The sequence below is a fragment of the Lampetra fluviatilis genome, chromosome 1 (genome assembly GCF_964198595.1).
Source record: "Lampetra fluviatilis chromosome 1, kcLamFluv1.1, whole genome shotgun sequence".
NCBI classification, from domain to species: Eukaryota; Metazoa; Chordata; class Hyperoartia; order Petromyzontiformes; family Petromyzontidae; genus Lampetra; species Lampetra fluviatilis.
Window position 1 is genome coordinate 13,124,477 of NC_136275.1, and position 22,703 is coordinate 13,147,179.

The 22,703-nt window shown below is 46.9% G+C and overlaps 1 protein-coding gene across 2 annotated transcripts in view; it reads left to right on the forward strand.

Annotated features, from left to right (window-relative positions):
• Positions 1–22,155, forward strand: part of LOC144932643 (uncharacterized) — a 42,942-nt gene extending 20,787 nt beyond the window's left edge. The window contains exons 1-4 of one of the 2 annotated variants that reach the window (XM_078856922.1): positions 10,795–11,516; positions 12,478–15,529; positions 16,280–16,551; positions 16,944–22,155. In XM_078856922.1, coding sequence (XP_078713048.1) covers positions 12,558–15,529; positions 16,280–16,551; positions 16,944–17,683 — 3,984 coding nt within the window. In that variant the 5' untranslated portion in view covers positions 10,795–11,516; positions 12,478–12,557 and the 3' untranslated portion in view covers positions 17,684–22,155. Of the gene's footprint in view, positions 1–10,794; positions 11,517–12,477; positions 15,530–16,279; positions 16,552–16,943 lie in introns of those variants that run through there. The other variant, XM_078856912.1, reaches the window with a different exon arrangement.
• Positions 22,156–22,703: the final 548 nt, after the last annotated feature.

The window sequence follows — 22,703 nt, forward strand, 5'->3', positions numbered from 1 at the left end:
AAAGGACAAAAATAACACTGCATGATATAAATTTATTAATTTACTCTAGTCCAGTGGTTCAATACTTAACTGGACCCACGTACCACTGTCACCCAACAAAACATTTACGGATCACCATGGAGTAAAAATATGCAATTTTACTCAAATATTTTACCTACAACGGTTCCACGGCTGACAATTTTTATTCAGTCCTTTGCGATTGATTCCAAAGGGACAAAGTGTTGGTGAATGTGTCCTTCAATGCAACAACTCTGTTATTTAACACAGACAATTGCCGTTCTAAAGTAAACAATTACTCTGTAATATGAATGCTTTTATTAGCTTTTTGATTTAATTAGCTTACGCACAGCACTATGAACCCACCAATCCGAATACGAGTCACAGCCACTACCGTGATGAAGTGTGGTCAAACAACTCCCATGCCCTGGGGAGGCATTCATCCAGCAGTGGTGTGACAAAGGGATGTGACAGAGTATCCGTAACAATTCAAATTTAATTTTCTTAATTTTGTACTGTCTATTAACCAGTGCACTGAGTTTATTAAAGTGGAACACACACACACAGCTCATGTGCGAGTTGTGGGTCATAGCCTGTGAGATTACATATACTATTCTAGTTCCATACAGTGTGCGATTGTTCCAAAGTATACTATACTTTAATAAAATACGTGGCACGGGTCCAGGGGAAATGCACCAGTGCTTCGTTGCTGTATGTGGGATCTCAGAAAGAGCTGCGTTTCACACACTCAATGCCAGAGCACCGCGCATGCACTTGTGATCTGGAGGAATTCCAATCCAAGGAACCCATACGGTCAGCCAAAGTGGTTTTCAGCTAATAACTGCTCATATGTTGCTTGACTGGCAACTGAGCCCGGCCTGGTGTCTCTGCTGATGTTATGTTGAGAAGTGGCAAGCAGGGTTAATCTACCCACCTCAATGGCCATGCTAATTCTACAACTGTCTGCTGAATACATCACTTGTCCGTTTGCCAGTCCATACCAATGCTCTATGGTAATGCCGTACTGCCTATTTGCATGATAGGCAGGATGGTATTACCATATCACTGTTTGTCAGATAACCTAAAGTGTGGGTTTGTAGGCAGGATAGAAACTAAAAAAACTTCCGTTTCAATAATCTTAACACTATAAATCTAGGCCATTGACTGGTCTAGAATGGAATAAGCTTTTGTCTCGGAAATTGGTATTTTTTTAAAGTTAATACAATATTGAATATTCTTTGGGTCTTTCGGTAAAGTCACGTAGATACAGTAGGTTCAAATAACCTATCGACGTGACCTATCTACGTGACACAAGCGGTCGTCTTCAGGAAAAACCCTTTTCCTGAAGACGACCATTTGTGTTGCGATCGAAACGTCGTAGTTTTTTGTTATTTTCTTTGAACCTATCTACGTGACTTTACCAAAAGACTCAAAGAATATGAATTCCTGCAGTCACGAAAGCTTTAAGTCAACAATAGTGAATATTTACAGCAAGTCGTGCTCAGGAGACGTGGCTCTATATTAGCACCAAATGCACACTCGATCCTCAATTGTAAACTGGATTGGACTGAAGAGGTTAAATGATGCTGTGTTTAGGTCTTTATGTACGTTGTGCTTGTTTTCTTTGTTGCCCTGCTTCTGGCTTTGCTGCATGAGCAACAATGGGATACGAGAATGTTTATTACCAGAGCAGTGATTCCGAATGTTCGTGCCACATCCTGTGTTTGTGACTATGCATGGAGACCCAGGGCCCTCGTGCTCTCACGCGACATCGAAAACAATAACGCTTTGGCTGCTGCTCGTGTGACATTTAAGAAGTCGCCTTTAGACATTTACGGTTCCGATCATGGTGTAAACAGTTTGTCATACTTCATAATGCTACATTTTTAGCCTGTTAAAGGATCCATACTATTTTTTTACGAAAAATACCATCCAGAATGTTCACCTTTTACATCGCATAGCTGAAATAAGCGTCAATGTCCATCTTTTTAAAATTAACTTTCAGAAATGTGGTGATGACTTTTCCATTTCTTCCTTGCAACATGACTTTTTCTTTTATTCCAGTGCCTGTTGTGGTAGTAAGTCAAAAGGTCAAGGATCCTTAAAAAAATAAAGCCCCGGGAAATGAATAATAGCCGGTAAAACTCACAATGCCGCCGTGTTTTGGTAATGACAGGTACGGTAATGTGATATTAACCCTATAATTTGCATGTTAATGCTCGCAAAATCCATGTCGTCGTGAGGGCTTGCGAGATAATTTGCCAGAGCTTGAGATGTTTTATGCTTAGCTTGGGGCTTTGCATGCATAATAACCCCTGTCTAGACGTATTTTTTGGCCAGATGCAAGCCAACTCCACGCACAAGAATGCATTCATTCACTTTGTTGTTTTCATTTCTGCCACGTTTCTATGCCGGCACCATGGCCTCTCTCGTGATCAGCATATTAAATGGAGATATTAAACGGATATTGTCTTCACAGCTCTTCCTGCGAGTGGTAGCCTCAGTGGTTACTTTATCAACAAAAATCACTCAAAGATCTTGGATATGATAGTTAACAATTTTTGGAAATACAATTTCCAGAAAAGGGAAATATTAATATCATTATGGGTTCAGATACCCATTTTCTGCCACTGGAATAAAACACGTGTGCTTTGGGTGGAGTCGATGGCATGGTGGAGTTCTATTAAGCCACATCAAAGTGAATTTGATTATTTTCATTACGCTCGTTTATCTGGAAAAATACCTCACCGAGTCTCAAGACTCTTTTCCACGAGTCTCTTGCCAAGTTTTCACAGTAGGGGGGGGTGATGTTACTGTGCCTAATTCAAATTGAATAATTAGCAGATAATCTTTTAGCAATTTTTCCAATGGCATAAAACTAAGGAACCCAGAGGAAACCCATGTAGAATAGGGGGAGAATGTACAAACTCCACACAGAAAGGCCCCCGAGTCGGGAATCGAACCCAGGAATATTTTTTTGATGTGAGGAACAAGTGTTACCACTGCACCACCCTGCCGCACATAATGCCACTGCAGAGTGAGACATATGGCGCTTACACACTTGACCCGTTGGTGTTTGGAAATAATACGGATGATTTCACAGCTGGACACCTCATTAAGCGCCTTGTCTCCCTCGAGTGTGGTTGAAACAGTCTGTTTATTGTTCCCATTGCGGTGAGCCAACACAACTTTCCCGTGTGTGGCTTTGGCCCATTGCTTAATCGAAACATGCATCTACAGCATGCACTTGTCTCCTTGTGAGTTGCATTATAATATATATAAATCGGGTGAGTGCAATGAGAGAAAATGGTAACTGTCTCTTTGCAAGATAGGCAGACACCTACGGGTAAATGGGAATTAATGGACTGCATTGGCAGTGCTGCAGAAACACAAGCTAAAAATACTCTACCACAAACATTATTTACAAACACTGCCTTATACTGCCTCATACATTATAAATGAGTTTATATAGTAAAATATACAATGTGTATAATTTAATTGCAATTGGAAATCGCAAAACCTTTGAGTTGTCATTGATCCCGAGCTCTCCTTCTCTTCCCACAACTTCATCCCTCCATCTGTGCAACACCTCCCACATCTGCCATTGCATTACCCCAGCTACTGTTGAGACCCTCATCCAGGCCTTCATGACATCTTCACTTTATTACTGCATCTATCTCTTAAATCGCTTCCGTAAATCTCTCATGACTCAACCCAAAGTGAAATCGCATCACCTCAACACTCCGATCCGTCCACTGACTCTCAACAGCAGTCCTAGATAAACTTCACGATCACCCTCTCCACTGTTAAGATCCTTAATGGACTTAACCCCTTCTACCGCTCTGCCTACTTTTCCATTCGACTACTTCCCTTCACATACTCCCTACTCCAGTAACTAAGGCATTTTGGTGAAACCTCCAGTCAACCTTCGCTCAGTGGGAGGTTGCTCATATTGTCTTGCCTCACGGCAGATGTGGGGCGTGTGTAAAACAGGAATTTCCTGTTTTTGGATGCTGGGGATGGTCACGTGACCCGGAAGTTGCGATTTTAGATTTCCAGTGAACCACGCGGGCGTCGGCCATTACGCACATAATTCAAGATGGCGGCACACATCGCATCCCAGTGAAGCCACAGCCACAATTGTCCATTGTGGGAGCTTAAGACGCATTTTCTGTAAGTTCGTTTATGTTCTTATAATATTGGCAATGCTGTTATAATGTTAGAATGACCGTTATAAGGATGTAAATGCCTTTATAATGCTGTTAAATTGTTATGATAAATACGAGGCCTAGTTAACAACGAAGCCTGCAACTTTCCTTATTGTGAATGTTACTTGTAATTTAATACGTCGAGTCAAACTTGTACCCAAGTAACTATATTGCGATCTGGAGAGCAAGGATGACAAAATGTCTCATTCATAGTGCAGTGTTATGTGTAGTACTGTACATCTGGGGTGCAGTGTGATGATAACACGGTGTGCCTTATGTAACACAGCAGCGTATGCTCTTGTATAGCTATTCAGTGGTAATGTAGGTGCCTGCCCCCTCCAGGATCTATTGTTTAGAAATATGTTACCTAAGACAATGTTATGGTGCTGTGGTGTTCATTGTGTTGGTGTTTCCGGGTTATAACAGATGCTGTATCTGTGTTTTCTCACCAGTTTTACCTCGTTAAGCTCAATAAATGACATTTGGAGTCGGACGTTCATCCTGGCTCCGAGGGTTTATTGAACGTGAGGTTAACTACTCAGCTAGCGGTGCAACGCAGCGCACAGCGAGGCCGAGACAGTAAAAAGACAGTCTTCTTGAAGCTCCCAACCAGTGCTGCAGCCAGCCCTGCAGCGAGTAAAAAGACACTCTTCTTGGAGCTCACAACCAGCTCCTCAAGCAAAGGAGCTCTCAAGCAGTCAGCCTGCAGCAAACAAGGAGCTCTCAAGCAGTCAGCCTGCAGCAAGCAACCAGCTCTGCAACGAGTCTACATTAAAATCGTGTTGCAAGCATCACAGCATGGAAAGCCACAGTTCAGCAGGGAGAGATGCTGAAGAAGATGATTTAAGCAATCCAGGACCTCCCATCCTGCCTCAAGAGGACCAAGGGAGTTCAAGGCCCCAAAGAGAGGTCAGGCTGACACAACGGGCCTTGGAAAGCTATTATGCTGAGAAGCAGGACCTTGATGCCAGGATACAAAGGGCATGGAACCGGGTTGAAGCAGATATATCTGAAGCTTCAAAGGCCTCAGACACAGTGGCCTCAATTCAGCGGGCCATCCAGCGAGTGAAGGTGAGCAGCTCAAGCTACAAGCTGCTGGCAAATAAATATATCTCCCTCCTGATGAAGGTGAAAACAGATGAGGGCATTGAGGGAGTGCGCATGCAATAGCACTTCCTTGAACTGCTCAATGAAAATGTGCAGGCAGTGATACAAGATGCAATGGACCGTGTGGAGGGCTTAAGAAAGACACGATCTCAGCACTCTGTCTCATCCAGGTCCACCACAAGATCTGAAGCCTCAGCACACTCAAAGACATCATCTACTAGTATGGCAGCAGCTCAGGCACGCGCCACAGCAGAAGCAGCAAACGCCCGTATTGCCTACATGGCTGAAGAGGAAGCCATGCTAATTGAAAAGGCCCACATACAAGAAGAAGCAAGCATAGCAACTGCTGCCACACGGAGGAAAGCAGAGCAGGAAGAAACAAGCATAGCAATTGCTGCTGCACGGAAGAAAGCAGAGCTTAAAGAGCAACAGAGTACATTAGCGGCTACTGCCGCACGGAGGAAAGCAGAGCTTGAAGAGCAAGAGAGTATATTAGTGGCTACCGCCACACGGAAGAAAATTGAGCTGGATGCTAAGTTAAGCACCCTACAACTCAAAAAGGAAGCAGCTGCTGCAAGGGCCCAGGCAAAGGTGCTCGAGGCAGCAGCCAACCTGGATAGGGAAGAGAATTTGAGTGAGTTTGGCACTGAGATACCTGTCAAGGACCGTGATCAACTCACCAGAAAAAATATGTTGGACTGGTCTGAACAATGCATCAATGCTCCTCCACCAAACGATACTGAACAAAGGGTGGACGTTCAGGCATCGCCATCTCCACACCGAATGAACATGAATGCTGTCTACGGGAATGGTGGAAATGCATATCCTGCCCTGGCCGTTAGTTGCCGACTCAGCATCGCACACGAGGGGTCAGACGTGGATGCATCAGGTCAGACCCACATTCCAGACAGTCACATCAAGGGATCAAACCAACGTGATCGAAACCCTTTGGGCCCACAGTCCAACGCCATTGCAAATGACGGCATGCAAGGCAATACAGCCAATAATGCCACCTCACAAGCGCCAGTATGGACACACCCTGGATCAGCAGGACTAGGGGACTTTGCTAGGTACCTGGCTCACCGCGAACTAATCAACACAGGACTCGTTAAGTTTGATGACCACTCTGAGAACTATCGAGCCTGGAGATCTATCTCTGCAAGTGAAGAACGCGACCTGTTGGTGAAATGGTTAGGAAATGAATCTGCAGAGTACGCAAGGAGGATCCGGTCAGCAAACATTGACGACCCCGCCTCAAGCCTGCATGTGGTGTGGGAGAGGCTCGAGGAGTGCTATGGTAGCCCAGCACCTATTGAGAAGGCTCTCTTCAAGAAGTTGCAGAACTTTCCAAAAATCTCTCGTAGGGACAATAAAAGGTTACGAGAGCTTGGATATCTTTTGATGAAGCTTGAATCAGCCCAGGCTGACCCCTACTTACCAGGTCTCATTTTCTTGAATACCTACCATGGCGTGAATCCCATCGTAGAGAAATTGCCATTTGACGTGCAGGAAAAATGGAGAACAGTGGGTTCAAGATACAAGTCAGAGCATCAGGTTGCATTCCCCCCATTCTCTTTTTTCTCAAAGTTTATCCGCAACCTGGCTAAGACCATAAATGACCCGAGTTTAATGTTTGGCACCACGGGGATTTCCAGTCCAGATCTCCCAAAAATGGAAAGAGCAATGGCGAAACGAGGAACAGCGAGAGTGCCAATTTCCGTACACAAGACTGAGGTCTCTCCTATGACATTCGCAAACTTCGTCCAGGAAACCACCACAAAGAAAAAGATAGAGGATCCAGAGAAGCAATGCCCATTGCATGATAAACCACACTCGCTCCAGAAATGCTGTGAGTTCAGGAGGAAGCCATTGGAAGAGCGGAAGAACATGCTGAAAGAATTTGGAGTGTGCTTCAAATGCTGTGCTTCTACAAACCACCTTGCAAGGAATTGCAAGGCAGATATCACGTGCAAGGAATGTGGCAGCGACAAACACGCAACTGCTCTGCACACATTTTACTCCAAACCCAGTGGCACTAAGGCTTCCGATCCCGAAGCAGAGCACGGCGGGGAGCAAGGCGAGACCGCCACACTCTCTTCGTCAATCACAACCAAATGCACAGAAGTCTGTGGAGAAGGCTTCAAAGGAAGATCTTGCTCAAAGATATGCCTCGTCCGAGTGTATCCCAAAGGACATCCTGAAAGGGCAGTAAGGATGTACGCTATAATGGACGACCAGAGCAACAAGTCTTTGGCAAGGTCAGAGTTCTTCGATCAGCTAAGCGTAGGTGGGAATTCCTTTCCATACACGCTCAGAACATGCTCAGGACTGATGGAGACAGCGGGAAGAAGAGCGAGCGGCCTCATGTTGGAAACCATGGATAGCACCATGAAGCTAGCCCTTCCTACGGTGACAGAGTGCAACGAGATACCGGACGACAGGAGTGAGATTCCCACGCCCGAAGTTGCACGTCACCACCCACACCTGAAACCCATAGCAGAGTTCATCCCGCCATTGGATCACGCGGCACAGATTTTACTTCTGCTCGGCAGGGACATGCTGAAAGTCCACAAGGTTCGCGAACAACGCAATGGACCTCACGACGCTCCCTATGCCCAGAGACTCGACCTAGGATGGGTCATCGTAGGTGACTTTTGTCTCGAGGGAACACACAAACCAGACCACATTAGCACATTCAGAACGAGTGTACTCATAAATGGACGCACGTCGCTCTTCAAACTGTGCCCCAACCACTTCACGCTGGAAGAGAAAATTTAAAGACAGAAGTGAAGGCTGTACCGTGCAGACTTACAAAGAAACCACCATGCTGACCACAACTTCCCTCGTACATCCACCGTCTTCGCTGGATTTTGTTCCTCCACGCTTCTCTAAGCCAGTCCTGACTGACAAGAGGAAGCCAGAGACGAAGCTACTGCTCGTCGCTCTGCTGGTGGTCATGGCGGTGGTCGCTGCGGCCGTGGCCTCTCCGTTCCTAGACCCGGAGCTGTCGTCCGAGTGGGAATCCTGGAAGGAGTTCCACGGCAAGGCCCCACAACCAGAACATACCATCCCAAGGCTCGAGCTGTGCGGAACCGTTCTAGCTACAGAAATGGTGGAACTGATCTTAGACGAATTGGACGTCAAACTGGACGCGGTCAAGTTCTATACGGACAGTAAGGTCGTACTAGGCTACATAAACAACCAAAACAGAAGGTTCTACACCTACATCAGCAACCGGGTGGAGCGCATCAGGAGATCAACGCAGCTGGAGCAATGGAATTACGTCCCAACTGATCAGAATCCAGCAGATCTCACAACTAGGTCCGTCCCTGCATCTCTGCTGAAGCAAACCATCTGGCTGACGGGTTCAGCGTTCCTCTTACGACGAGACGGTGGCCCATGTACTACCAAAGAGACATTTGGACTCATAGAGCCCAAGTCAGACAAGAAGATTCGTCCTCAAGTGACAACTTTCGTAACAAATGTGCGACCAAGCACTCCACTGAGTCCACACCATTTCGAACATTTCTCGAAATGGACGACGCTTGTGCGAGCGATAGCACATTTAACGCATATCGCAGACTGCTTCCATCGCCCAATGAGAGGCACCACTGGTAGCTGCAATGGATGGCATCACTGCACAGTGCCACGCACTGAAGACGAGCTTTCCAGAGCAAGGAAATCAATCTTCCGCTGTGTGCAGCAGGCAGCTTATGCAAGCGAGATCAAGGCCATCAACAAGGGAGAAGACCTTCCTAGGGTCAGCACCCTCAGGAAGCTAAACTCCAGGATGGACAAAGACGACTTGCTCAGGATCGGTGGTCGGCTAGGGAATGCAAAATTAGATGAGAATGAACGAAACCCCCTCATAATCCCAAGCCAGAGCCACATTGCAATTTTACTTGTGCGCCACTACCATGAGAAGGTCAAGCACCAAGGTCGGCAATTCACAGAAGGAGCAATCTGATCTGCAGGGCTGTGGATCGTTGGAGCAAAGAGATGCATCACCAGCACAATCCACAAGTGTATCAGGTGTCGCAAGCTACGTGGAAAACAGGAAGAACAGAAAATGGCAGACCTCCCAGCCGATCGACTCAGTGTGGAACCTCCCTTCACCTCTGTAAGGATCGACGTGTTCGGACTATGGACAGTCATCTCCCGCCGCACCAGAGGAGGGCTCGCGAACAGCAAACGTTGGGCAGTGCTGTTCACCTGTATGAGTACACGAGCAGTGCACATCGAAGTCATCGAGTCCATGGACTCTTCGAGCTTTATAAATGCACTCCGGAGATTATTCGCCATCAGAGGGCCAGCCAAGCAACTCCGTTCTGATTGTGGAACCAATTTCACTGGAGCATGTAAAGAGCTTAAGATCAATACGGAGAATGTCGAAGATGATTCTGTCAGGAAATACCTTAGTGACCAAGGCTGCACATGGATCTTCAATCCTCCCCACTCTTCGCATTTGGGTGGAGCTTGGGAACGCATGATCGGGATTTCTCGACGCATTCTCGACTCCATGCTATGTGATGTCGGGTCCACACGGCTCTCTCACGAGGTCTTAACCACTCTCATGGCCGAGGTCTCAGCCATAATTAATTCAAGACTCCTGATCCCCGTCTCAACCGACCCGGAGTCACCATTCATCTTGACTCCTGCTACACTTCTTACCCAGAAGACAGACGTGCTCACAGCACCTACCGAGAAGGCCAGCACTGCAGACCTCTACAGACGTCAATGGAGACAAATGCAGAGCTTTGCAAACACGTTCTGGCATCGCTGGAAAAACGAGTACCTTGTGACACTCCAAGTGCGCAACAGGTGGCAGTCTAACAGACCAGCCATCCGTGGGAGCAGGTAAGCATCTGCCAAGGAGACCTTGTTCAATTTTCTAAAATCCATGCAAAATCTCATACTCCTGTCCTTCTTCCTAACCAAAACGATGGGTGTCTCCCAGGGACTGGTGGACGGATAAATAATGTCGGTGGCCAACATATCGAATGCCTGACGCACAAGATCATTTTCTTTTGGGCTAAACCGAAACGAATTTTGTTGGATGGGAGCGGTATTACCCGTATCAATATGATGATGCATCAAAGACGTGCATCCCACATCAAATCTACTTTTGCTAAAAATGTCAGAGAACTCCCAGAGCAAGGCACGTAACTCGCCCTTCTACTCATCGAATCCAGGTTCTCGGCGCACAGCACATCCATCCACAACTAGTCTTCTACCACTCCACACTCCACTGAAACCTCAACACTAGTGGCTACTTCGCTGGTCTTTTCACAACACGCAGCCGTCGCGTGAGCCAAAACCGTACCCATCTGCACAACCGCGGTACGCAATCCTGCATTCAAAACCTGGAGGAAGGGTTTCTGGTACCTCCTCACAATCGTTTGGGCTCCCACCAGTGTGAGATCCTTAACTGCCCTGTTCGAGGGGGTCAAGAGAACCCCCCTCCCCCCCCCCCCGCTGAAGATTCTCGGTTGAGCTGCTTTCGCAGCCGCAACGGCACAAACGTCTGTGCTCCCGGGGGAACTCTAACAGTTTCCTTCACCAGGGCCTGAACTGTAACATTCGCCGCACGCAGTTGAGTCAGGGCCGACAAGAACGCCAACCTACGCCCCGACGACAGTTCAACACAACCCTGGTCCACCAGCATCGTCAATCCCGAATGGACAAGGTACAGCCAGTGACTTTGAGGTCAGCACTGGTCCTGTCAACTCATTATCTCCGATCCGCACTGTCGCAATTATCTGACCCACAATGCCCAAACTCCCGCCATTAAAGGCGACACAATTACTCCATACAGGTCCCAAACAAATCGACTTTAGCGGCAATGACCTGTAAATCAGTCCCTGCACCGTCCCTGCAATTGCTGATGATCCCGCTGCCACTGCTACGACCCTATGTGCCAACGCCATCGACTGGCCTGGACGCTGTGGCAATCCAACACCCCCTGAGCTACGCATCCCACGCGCCACGACACGATCGACCCCAGCGACGCGCAAACCTGACACGATCTGTGATGGAGATGCTTGAGGTGACTGTGTAGGCCAGGTGTGTGATGCGCCGCGACTCGCCTTTGGGCTTGGAGGAGCGGAGGTCGGCGGGGTGGAGAAAGAAGGAGGCACGACGAACTGCTCTGGCTCGGCGCGACATCCCTTGGAGATGTGGCCAGGCAGGCCACACTTGAAACAGGTGATGGGCACCTTCCACGGGGAAGAATCAACCTTCCCCTGCAGTCTCTGCTCCTGCCACCATCCCACATCGGTCCTCGCCCGCTGACTCCCCATCAGCAACTCACAAACTGGAGGGGAATCCTTTTCCTCTGGCAATACGATGTCTCATGGCAGTCCAGCCCACGCGGCCACTCTGACACGCCGCCGCAAATTACAGTGCGCCTGGATACAGCGTGCTACCCTAAGAGATGTTAGGTCGTCATCCTTTGTGGCAGACAAAAAAACGTCCATGTTCCGTGCCAACGCCAACAGTCGTTCCAGAACTAGAGAGTCCAATCCTGCCTGGTCAATGTTAGGGTACGCCGCTTGGCCCAGGGACATCAGCGCACTGTGAAAGGGACTGGTGGCTACAGGAATGATCGAGAAGGAAGCGTGGTCAGGTGACGGAAGAGGACGGTAGAGTCTGCCGGTGGAGTGAGCATCCATAGTCAGCGAGAAGGTTCGGGAATGGGGGTGTGGCCTCAGTTGGTATATAAGGAAGATGCGTGGGAGACTCAGGGCTGTTGCAGTGTGATCTCCGCCGATGTCAAGTGAACGTGTCTTCAATAAAGTGCCATCTCAAGAGAAGTGTGTCAAGTTCATCACTAGATATGTATTCCTACATATGTCCCAGTATTTTAATGTTGTTGCATTTAGACACTACATAAATCATTATTATATTTGTGTAAAAATGCAGTGCTTGTTCATGACAAGACCAGTAGAGTATGTTCAGCCTGTGGTTCAAGGAATAATACCTATTGCTAGTTTTGCATTTGTGCCCAATTAAGAAAAGTGGGATTTAGTGTAAAATTATGACACACAACTCTCTAGATTTTCATGTAATGGAATCCACAAGAGTTTGAAACGTTTCACAGGTTTTAACGTGGCTCGTGCAGTATATACCACTCAGTCGCCTCGTGCTTTTGTGTCACTCATTTCAGACTCTGGGTTGAGCTCTCAGGATGCCATCACGCCCTGTCTGGACGTTGATGACGTCAACTTCCTGGAGTCTCAAGCAGCCATGAAATCGTCGCCTCCGTCGAACGCTGACACCAAGCACACGACCGCGCTGGTCCACGCTCACCCCAAGTCTTGCAGTGACCCCAGCTCGGCACATCCCAGACTCGATGGCTGCTGCTCGTCTTTTCAAAAGTGTTCCATCTCTTCTCTTCAGCACATAGATGGGTGTCAGCATTCTCTTGTGAGCCAGTCACACACCCCGATATCCAACAATTGTCTTTGTGTCCATTCTGACAAGGAATCCTCTCATCACACCCACCACAAACATTCTAGTTACCGTAACTGCTCCTTGCACAGTCAAACCCATGGGCAGCATTGCCCGGTGTCATGTCTGGATCATCATTTTTCTGCCAACTGTGACAATGGGAAATCCACTTCCCCACATCTTCAGGATTCTCAGTGTTGCACCGTAGCACAAGAGAACAGTATAGAAGTCCTCATGAAGCCATTTTCTAATCAGGAATGTGCCATGTCACCATTGCCCTCCAACCTCCAAAGATCCTGCTTGCCTCAGCGATGTAAACTTCAGACTTCTCCCATCTCAGAGCCTTGTAGCTACCAGCCTTCAATTTACGAGAGGCCACTCTACAAACAATCACAAAATTACCAGACACCATCTCAACTGTATTACAAGGAAAGAGCCTCTGCGTCCCCTCAGCCATCTAACTTCCAGTCCGTGTCATCTTTGCACCAGTCATATAATTATCATTGTCCTGCCTTGACTTCATCGTCTAATGAACCAGACCCTCCTTCTGGTCATCATAAACCAACTTTGTCAATAGGGTCTACCCACCACAGACCTATCTCTCCACCATTGTCTGCCCAACAGCTGGCAACTGCGCAGTTAACTTCGGATTACAAGAGATCACTGTCTCCAGTTTCAGCTTCTGCCCATCCGACGTCATCGCAGCCCTCACATGGACACCCAAATAGACCGTTGTCACCACCACCATCTGCTAACCAGAGACCACTCTCACCACCTGCCAACCAGCAGTCACTTTTGTCCCCTCTTATTGATGAAGAATCACTCTCACCAACACATACCAGTCAACAAAGGCAATTTTCAACACATATCCACCAGCAGACACAACAAACCTCAACAACATGTAACCCACAGAGACCTCTGTCACCATCACCGAATTCACAGAGGCCTCTATCACCACCACCAAATCCACAGAGGCCTCTATCACCACCACCAAATCCACAGAGGCCTCTATCACCACCACCAAATAAACAGAGGCCTCTCTCACCACCACCAAATCCACAGAGGTCTATCTCACCACCACCGAATCCACAGAGGCCCCTCTCACCAGCACCAAATCCACAGAGGCCCCTCTCACCAGCACCAAATCCACAGAGGCCCCTCTCACCAGCACCAAATCAACAGAGGCCCCTCTCACCAGCACCAAATCAACAGAGGCCTCTCTCACCACCACTGAATCCACAGAGGCCTCTCTCACCACCACCGAATCTACAAAAACCTCTATCACCACCACCAAATTCACAAAGACCTCTCTCACCACAGAGACCCCTTTCTCCATCAGCTAATATACACCCACCAACATCAAACCCACAAAGACCTTTCTCACCTCTTTATAATCCACAAAGACCTCTTTCTCCATCCACTAGTCTACAAAGACCTCTCTCTCCACCACCTAGCTTTCAAAGGCCTCTCTCACCAGCACCTAATCCACAAAGACCTCTCTCTCCACCACATAATCTACATAGACCTCTCTCGCCACCATTTAATAAAGAGAGAATTTCAAATCCACAATCTTCCAACCACCATGGTCAATTTTCGTTGTCGAATTCCAATCACCAGGTGCCTCTCGCAGCACAGCCTGGCCTACAAAGGGCTTTGTCTCCAGTCCCACAAAATCACCACAGGTCACTTTCTCCACCACCCAATCACCAGAAGCCACCATTACCACAAACATCCAACCATCACAGGACTGTGTCATCCCAAGCGCACCATCAGCAGAGACTGACTACCCTTTCCTTGGACAACCATCGACCTATATCTCCTCTCGCTTCCACCCAACAGAGAACATTGTCTCCAGCACCATCCACCCCTGACAGACCCATTTCTCCAGTACCTCCAATGCAACATAGGCCCCTCTCTCCACCACCCTGTAACCATCAGAGGCCTCTTTCACCAACGCCTGCTGCATATCACCGGCAAAACTTTTCATGTCCTTCAAGTCAGCAAAAGGCAATTTTATCACCTCATTTTGGTCAGGATTTGTCATTTTTATATCCAGCTGTGGACAACTATAAAGTTACTTCACCACATGCTTTTAAGCAGAAGTCATGTTTGTCTCAGCCTTTAACCAGTCAGAGGCCACTCTATGTGCAGCACCTGGCAAGAAGCCACTTGTCCTCTCCACCACAAGACTCCTACTCTTCTCCGTCCTGTTCTAGTTCTTCATCTCATCTTTCTGCAGATTCCCATAATCTTCACTGCGCACACGTCGCTTTGCCTTCACAAGTGCACGTCACCGCCAAATGTCCTCCATACAAGCAGTCCCTTCAGACCAATCTCGAGTGCGATGACCTTTCTCATTCCATCAACCCCGAGCACTGCTCTTGTCAAAGTCACAAGAGCCAGCAGTGCCATTCCGGCTGTGCAAAGCCACATGCCCCATGCTTGCCACCGCTAAGCGAGCAGCAGGGCTCTCACACCAAGCGCAATGCTCTCAGTCTCTCGGACTCTTCCACCGACCACAGCAGCACCTCGGCCTCCGTCTTCCAGCCCAGTCTCAGACACAGGCACCGCGAGCCACCAGGGTCACCGGATGCTGCAGCGGTACGGGTGAGGAGCGGCCCGCTGTCCACCGAGTGGCTACCGGATGCGGTGATGCTGCGGGTGCTGACCCACCTACCGGTGGAGAGCCTGTGCCGCAGCGCTCGCGTGTGCCGCCGCTGGTACTGGCTCGTGTGGGACCCGCGCCTCTGGCAGACGGTTCAGCTTGGGTGAGAGTTTTGTGCGGATTTTGTCGGAAATACAGACATTGTTATTAATCTGTGTTATTATGTGTTTTACATTATCTGTTAGGAATGGCTTAGGGTGAGTTTCCAACTGACCTGTGTACATAAAGCATTAACGTTTAATATTGTGTAACGTCACATGCATGAAATTCCTGTGGGGCAGCCAGGTGGGAGGCACTAAATGCAGTCGGTGACTGCTATGTGCTATCAAGAAGGGCCATTGCCAGAAATGTCACCAATTATACATATCTTTTTTTCTTTTAAGGCAGCACTATTGATGAATGTGGTGAGTTTTATTGTTGCTATCTGTGTGGAGTTTGAATTGGAGTTATTTTCTTGAATATATGGGATCTCTCTCGACATTCCTCTTTATGCAAATGTGCAAAACCACAAAAATATACCGACCAAACTTACCGTAAATTTTAGAATTTCAGCACATGTATAAATATATTTGACCAGGTGGCTCAGCAGCAGAGTGAGCAGCTCAAATATTGGTTTCATATCCTGGAAGGTTGTGAGTCCATATCTGAGGTGGATAAAGTAACTACCACTATGTGTGGAAGCCAAAAATGGTTATCCTCTGAAGAGACTTGCCACCACTGCCTTTGGGGCTGTAAGCAGGCTCAATGCTCATTTGAGCAAGAAATCACTTTGACTCTTTTTTTGGTATGAATGTGAAGTGAACGATGGATTTGTCACACAAGCATTAATGGCAGAATCGTTTGTTTCAACAAGGCCCTGGGATGAAGGCTCAGGGCCGAATGTGGAGCGAGCACTGGACGCGTTGACGGCACGGCTGTGTCGGGACACGCCGTTCGTGTGCCTCTCGCTCGAGACGCTGGTGCTGAGTGGCTCCCCAGCGCTGGGCGACGCGGGGCTTCTCACGGTGGCCCGGCGCTGTCCAGAGCTCCGACGTCTTGAGGTGTCAGGTTGCGGCGAAATCTCCAACCGTGGCCTCCTTGAGGTGGTGACGCGGTGCCCCAACCTGGAGCACCTCGACGTTTCAGGTTCATCCTCTTTCACGTCTTCGCGACAGTTGGCCTACTTCTTCTTACAAACCACAAAAGTCAAATAATACAATGCACCACTTGTTGGCCCACAGCGGTGTAATATAGCTGTTTAAGTCCAGCAATTAACGGAGACTGCTAATACCGCTATCACACTTTATTGTAAAAATCAGTTTTGCTGGCTAGAGGGATGGACGGATGGCCATATCCAAAGGATATGCGCATTGTTAGTTTAAAAAGCAAATTACTGTAGACCTGTTTTTTTTTTCATCATGTCGTTTATTGCAATAGAAATAGGTAGTAATATGCTATTCACTTTATAAACGATGTGCACCTCACATTTAAACGGACGTTTATCCCTGCATTTGCCTCCACTTTTGCTCTCACCCAAGACTGCCCGGAGATCACGTGCGTGAGCCTCACCCCTGAGGCGTCGTGCCAGGCCTGCCCTCTGCACAGCCGCCACCTGTTGCTGCGCCACCTCGACATGTCGGGCTGCTCGGGCCTCACGGATGAGGGACTGCTTGCCGTGGCACGACACTGCCCCCGTCTCGCCCGCCTCTACCTGCGCCGCTGCCCCGGCGTGGCGGATGGGGGCCTGCGTGCCCTTGCGCGCCACTGCACGGCGTTGCGCGAGCTGAGCCTGTGCGACTGCCCCACGGCGACGGACGCCGGCCTGCGGGACGTGGCGGCTGCGCTGGGTCCAAGGCTCCGCTATCTGAGCCTGGCACACTGCGAGCGTGTCACGGACGTCACTCTGCGCTGCCTCGGCCGACGCTGCCCCGGGTTGCGCTACTTGAATGCGCGCGGTTGCCCGGGCGTGACGGACCGAGGGCTTGAATCGTTGGGTCGCGGGTGCCCGAGACTCAGAAGCCTGGACGTGGGTCGCTGCCCGCTGGTCACGGACGTCGGATTGGAGGTGTTGGCTCGTGGGTGTCCGGGTCTGAAGCGGCTCGGACTCAAGGGCTGTGAGGGCGTTTCGGAGCGGGGGCTACGTGGCGTGGCACTCGGCTGCCCCGGGCTGCAGCTGCTGAGCGTGCAAGACTGCAACCTGTCCCCCGACACGCTGCGATTCGTGCAGCAGCACTGCCGGCGTTGCATGATCGAGCACACCAACCTGGGATGTGTTTGACTCCTCGACGAGCGATTTACGTTGACAACCTTGGCTTTGGTGATGAAAGATAATATAGAATTTAGAGGTGTTGCGAAGTGAAACAGTGTGCAAAATGTTGTATTTTCTTATTTTGTGTAAGTCGCAAACACATGTTCATCGAAAATCACTCATTTAAAGAATGCAATTCATGCCCTTGTTATCATTGTAATATGAAAATAGCAATGCTGCTGATGCACTTACCTTCTAACTAATATGGTATCCTGCTGTTGATTTGATAAGAACGTAGGTGTTGTAGGGACATTTATCCAAAGTTAATCTTTTGAGCGTCGTCGCTTTTACAAAACCCGAGTAAACATTGGTCATTATTTTCTGCATCTTATAGAACCACCACACCACAGCAGCCTGAAATGTATTGAGACCTTTGACCATATTTGTGTTTAGGTTTTATATCCGTCTGTGTGTGCATTTCTTATACGTCTTTTGTCATTGGTGTGAATTGCCTTGAAGGTGGCACTGTTAGGGGCTCGATTGAGCTCCGTATGGGAAGACGGTGATTCCGGATGCAACCTGACGCCAGGGGAGGAAATGGAAAGGCTGCAGCAGTGAGCGCTGTGGGGATCCCTCCTAATGAACCCGGTCGTGTAGACGGAGTCGTTTCCACAAAATTTCCCGAGAATTGTTTCGGAATGTTCTCTCCCGACGCATTCTACCAGGTCACAGTTTGCAGTTCTCCACTGAAATGTGGATATAAAGCGGTTTTCATGCCAAAAAGTTTTCTGGTGTGTGACTTATCTTTTTTTTAACTACTATATAAATGATAACCATAATAATGATTTTTTTTTTATAACAAACACAAATTTCGAGAGACAGACAAACCGTTGTTTGATCGCGAGCTCGGGAGGTGGGGAACACCAGTTCGTGGTTTTTCCTGAATCGAAATGAATAAGTGCTGCGCCTTCAGCTGACTGCTGAAAGCAGAGGGAGTTTGAATGCTTCGTAAGTGGAGTTATCGAGAGTTACAGATGATGGGAGCAGCCGCAGGAAAACGCTGCTCTGCCAAGAGAGTCCTGTTTGTGAGGACGATCGCGAGATCTTGGGACATGCCCCGAAGAACACGGTGCTTCTCAGTGGTAAAAGGTTTAAGGAGAGTGGAGAGATACGGCAGCTGAACTTGAAAGATGGCATGATGACAGAGTATGCCAATCTTATACTTGTTTCTAGATTTTTTAAGAAAACCAGAACAAGGGTTTGTGCAAGGTTTTTGGCGCAGTCATGCAGTTCATGTGATTGCACCCAGTACAAATCCCTGGTGAACTATGGCTGTGGACATGGTGACTGATGATATCGAGTTTCCAATCTTGGCATAAGATCATCAGTTGACATAAGACCAACAGGTAAGATTTAAACCACTGCAGTGCCATGCAGCTGACAGCAAAATCTGATTCCAGGTGCGCTCCATTTAGGTGTCATGATTAAATGTGTTGAAGGCAGCAGATATATCAATGCAGACCAATGTGATAATGTAATTGGAGTCGACAAGCCATAAAAATTGTCGTCAGTGATCTCAACAAGCGTGGTCTCAGTGGAGTGTGCTGAATGGTAGACAGACTGGTGTGAGCAAAACATTGGTGGAAGAGATAATGTAGTCTTTGATTCTAGGAGCTTAGAGGCTGTTGATGAATGAGTGATTGGGCAGTAATTGGCAGGGTTTAAACCAAGCTTTTTATTTTGTTGTGACCTGACCAAACTTCTTTGGCTGGGAAAATATAACCAGACTCATGAGCCGTTTGCAATGTGGGCAATCATGACTTGAGAGTTTGGAGCATTGCTTGAAGATGGTGCCCGATAGCTGGTCAAGGGGAGAGGTGTTTTTTATTGGAGAAGTCGGAATGAGGCTGAATATTTCCTGAGGCATGACAGGTGGGAGAGAGGAAAGATCAGAGTTGATAGGGATGATTCACAACGGAGTTAATGTGTTTGGATGCGACGGCAGTTGACAATAGCCATTGGTTGTCATGCAAGGGGATTCGACTAGTCCAGAATTTTAAGGTTATATTGTTAAATGCGTTCCCTTGGGTTGCGCCAACTATGAAATCTGATGAGGGGGAGCCATGAGAAGAGGTGATGGTCAGTAGGTTTGACAGGAAAATAAGAATAAGAATCTGAAAAATCGTAATAAGACCCTCATCCATTGAGAGGGCTTGACTTATTTAAGACGCCATTGATCATTAATTTAAGTGCTTTCAGTCATAACCTCTTATGGTAACATTCTACAACTCTGCTGCAGTTATGGGTTGGACTCAATGAAAATAAGCACTTTGTTACGGGATTATATTTTTTTGCAATGTATGCATGTGTACATTAGTCTTTTAAAAAGTAATCAACTCATAATCTTGCACAAACTAACTTTATTGCAATATGCTAGGAACATAGCTTGCTTGGGTGTGCAGTTTGTATGCTGGACAACAGATTGGCTCTATTTTCAAATGTAATTCATTGTTGTTTATAATTCATTTGCTGAAAAAGAGAAAAGTTAAGCTTGGATTAAAACACATAGAAAACCATCGGCAATTCATGATATTTTATTTGCTATTAAACCTCTTTGCTATATTAAATGTTTTACAAGCACAGTAATACCACACAGTATTTGTTATTGTTATGAATAAACAGTTTGTGAAACCACGTTGGTGTGCATACAGAGTAGTAGACCGGCTGAGAACAATGTGCATTTTATTTACTTAAATAAACATGCAAATTGCATTTTCATCCAACCAATTATGATTGATTACTGTAATCGAGTTGGTCCAAGAAAAGCATGCAGCCAGGCCTTGTAAGTGGCTTCCATGCCTGATGTTGATTTAAATGTGCCTGGGAAAAGATAAGATTAGTGAGTAGAGCAATGAAGTGGTCATCCTATAAAGTAATTTAAAACATAATTATTTTGCAGGATATCCGTGAAAGTATCATGCATTATTCATGTGATATTATGAGACAAGCAACTTGAGCCAGGTTGATTAAGCGATACATGATCACCACACACTTGGTAGTACGGTGCTGTATATATTGTTGTATGAGTATTGTTCCTCTAAATCTCTCACGTCTGCCATGGTGTTGTTCGTGCATCATATTGAGACCTGAGAGTCGCAGATGTTTGTCAACATCCCAGATGTGATTGTTTTGAAGGGTTTTGTATCGTGCTGTTGAAGGTCCCTCAAGTTTTTGCTTTTTTCTGCTTCTTGGAATACACGCTATAGATCATGAAGTTGACCATCAACAATAATCAGGTCTGGTGAGTTTGGTGGCCCTTGAATTGGTCCACTTTTCCCACACCAGTTGCCTGGGAAGGAGTCATTGAGATACTGCTGCCTCACAGCCAATGACCAGTGTGGAGGACCGCCATCTTGTGTGTGCAATACACTTGTGAATGTGTATGTTGACTCACTCACACTAAATGTTGCTTCATTCTTGCAAATCAATCGCTTCTGATAAAAATTGTTCCTCTATTTTGTTAATTACACTACCGTAATTCAAAACGTGCTGCGGAATTCTGAATTAATTTTTGAGGTGCCTGCACACGTTGCGTATGATACGGGCACATCCTGAGAATATTTTGCAGAGGTTTGTGTACTGCTATGAAGCAAGCCCAGTTCCAGCGAATGCTCTTTGAGTCAGTATTTGTATACTGTGCATCATTGCTTCCTTGAAACATTCTGTGGTTTCCCTGGACGTGGAGAGCCTGACAACAAGTGGTTCTATATTAATGTGCCACAGTTTCAAAATTATGATACCAATGCAACATTTTCGGTGGTGAGATGGCCCAGCAGTAGCACGTTCGCTGTGTTTTGCAGATGTTTGTGGTTTTAAATACAGCAGGCCGCCCTGATTAATACTAGAGATGTATTAACCATAAAGTAGGTGCCTGCTCATCAACAGTGGACATTAAACATCCCGTGAAGTCATTCAAACAAGAGAAGGTCATTGTGTCTTGGAGTCATGGTCGAAATGTGGCAAATGTAAAAAAAACTCGCAAATAACATAATTGGCAAACACTACAATCGTTGCTCCCTCCAGTGAATATTAGCAGGACCTTCCTGATAAAGTCTTGACACTCAGTGAGGCTTTCCTGTGTAAACAAGTTTAACAATAATAATAAAATATTCTGCCTTCATGGTGTTTTACTTGTCTTTTAAATTCAAAGTTTTTATGTGCATGACACTTGAAGGCTTTGCTTGAAAAATGTTACATTTATTTTATCTTGTAAGGATGTAATTTTATTGGAGGGTACTCATCTGATACCTATCAGTAAAAAAAACATTAAGTCCATATTGAATGTTACAAACGTTTCAACCACAGAGTTCAAACAGCTTTCTACCTTAATGGAGCAATACCTTTATGGACACACTTTACATTAAGGCTGCACTATAAATTGCACACATTTTATGTAGCCGACTGGTATTTAGCTGTGAAAATATTGCATAGGTAAGCACTTTAATCCAGTATTGTTTGCAATTGTTACTCTCTATTTTGCTAATGTCTTACCTGTGTATGTCATGCACTATGGAGGGAGGAGGCCGTTGCGGATTTTGATATTGAAGAGACCTCCATCCAGACCCTGCTCTAGCTCTTCTGGGATGGGGGGGGGGCAGTAGAGCAGTCGTGTGGGGGGGGGGGGGCACCATAACAGTGATTCACACAGCTAATATAATTAATTTGGCTGGGCCAAAGGGCTCTGAAATGCAAATATCGGTTCTGAAGGGTTTTGCGCAGTGTGAGATTATGTCGGCAGGAGGAGGTTTGGAGAAAAAAAAATCGGCTATGGTTATAGGGTATCAATTGTAAATTATTCATCAGTTGTTTGTCATCACAACCAACCGGGGCCCTGTGCATCAATACTGGAGGTTTATCCTTCCCACTGCTATTTTTTCGATTGTGCTTTTATTGTCTTAAAGAAAATAAAAACACAAAGTTAACTGTTATTTTTGTTAACATTTACATTTTCAAATTCATGTTTTCCAACAATAACCATTTTAGAAATGGG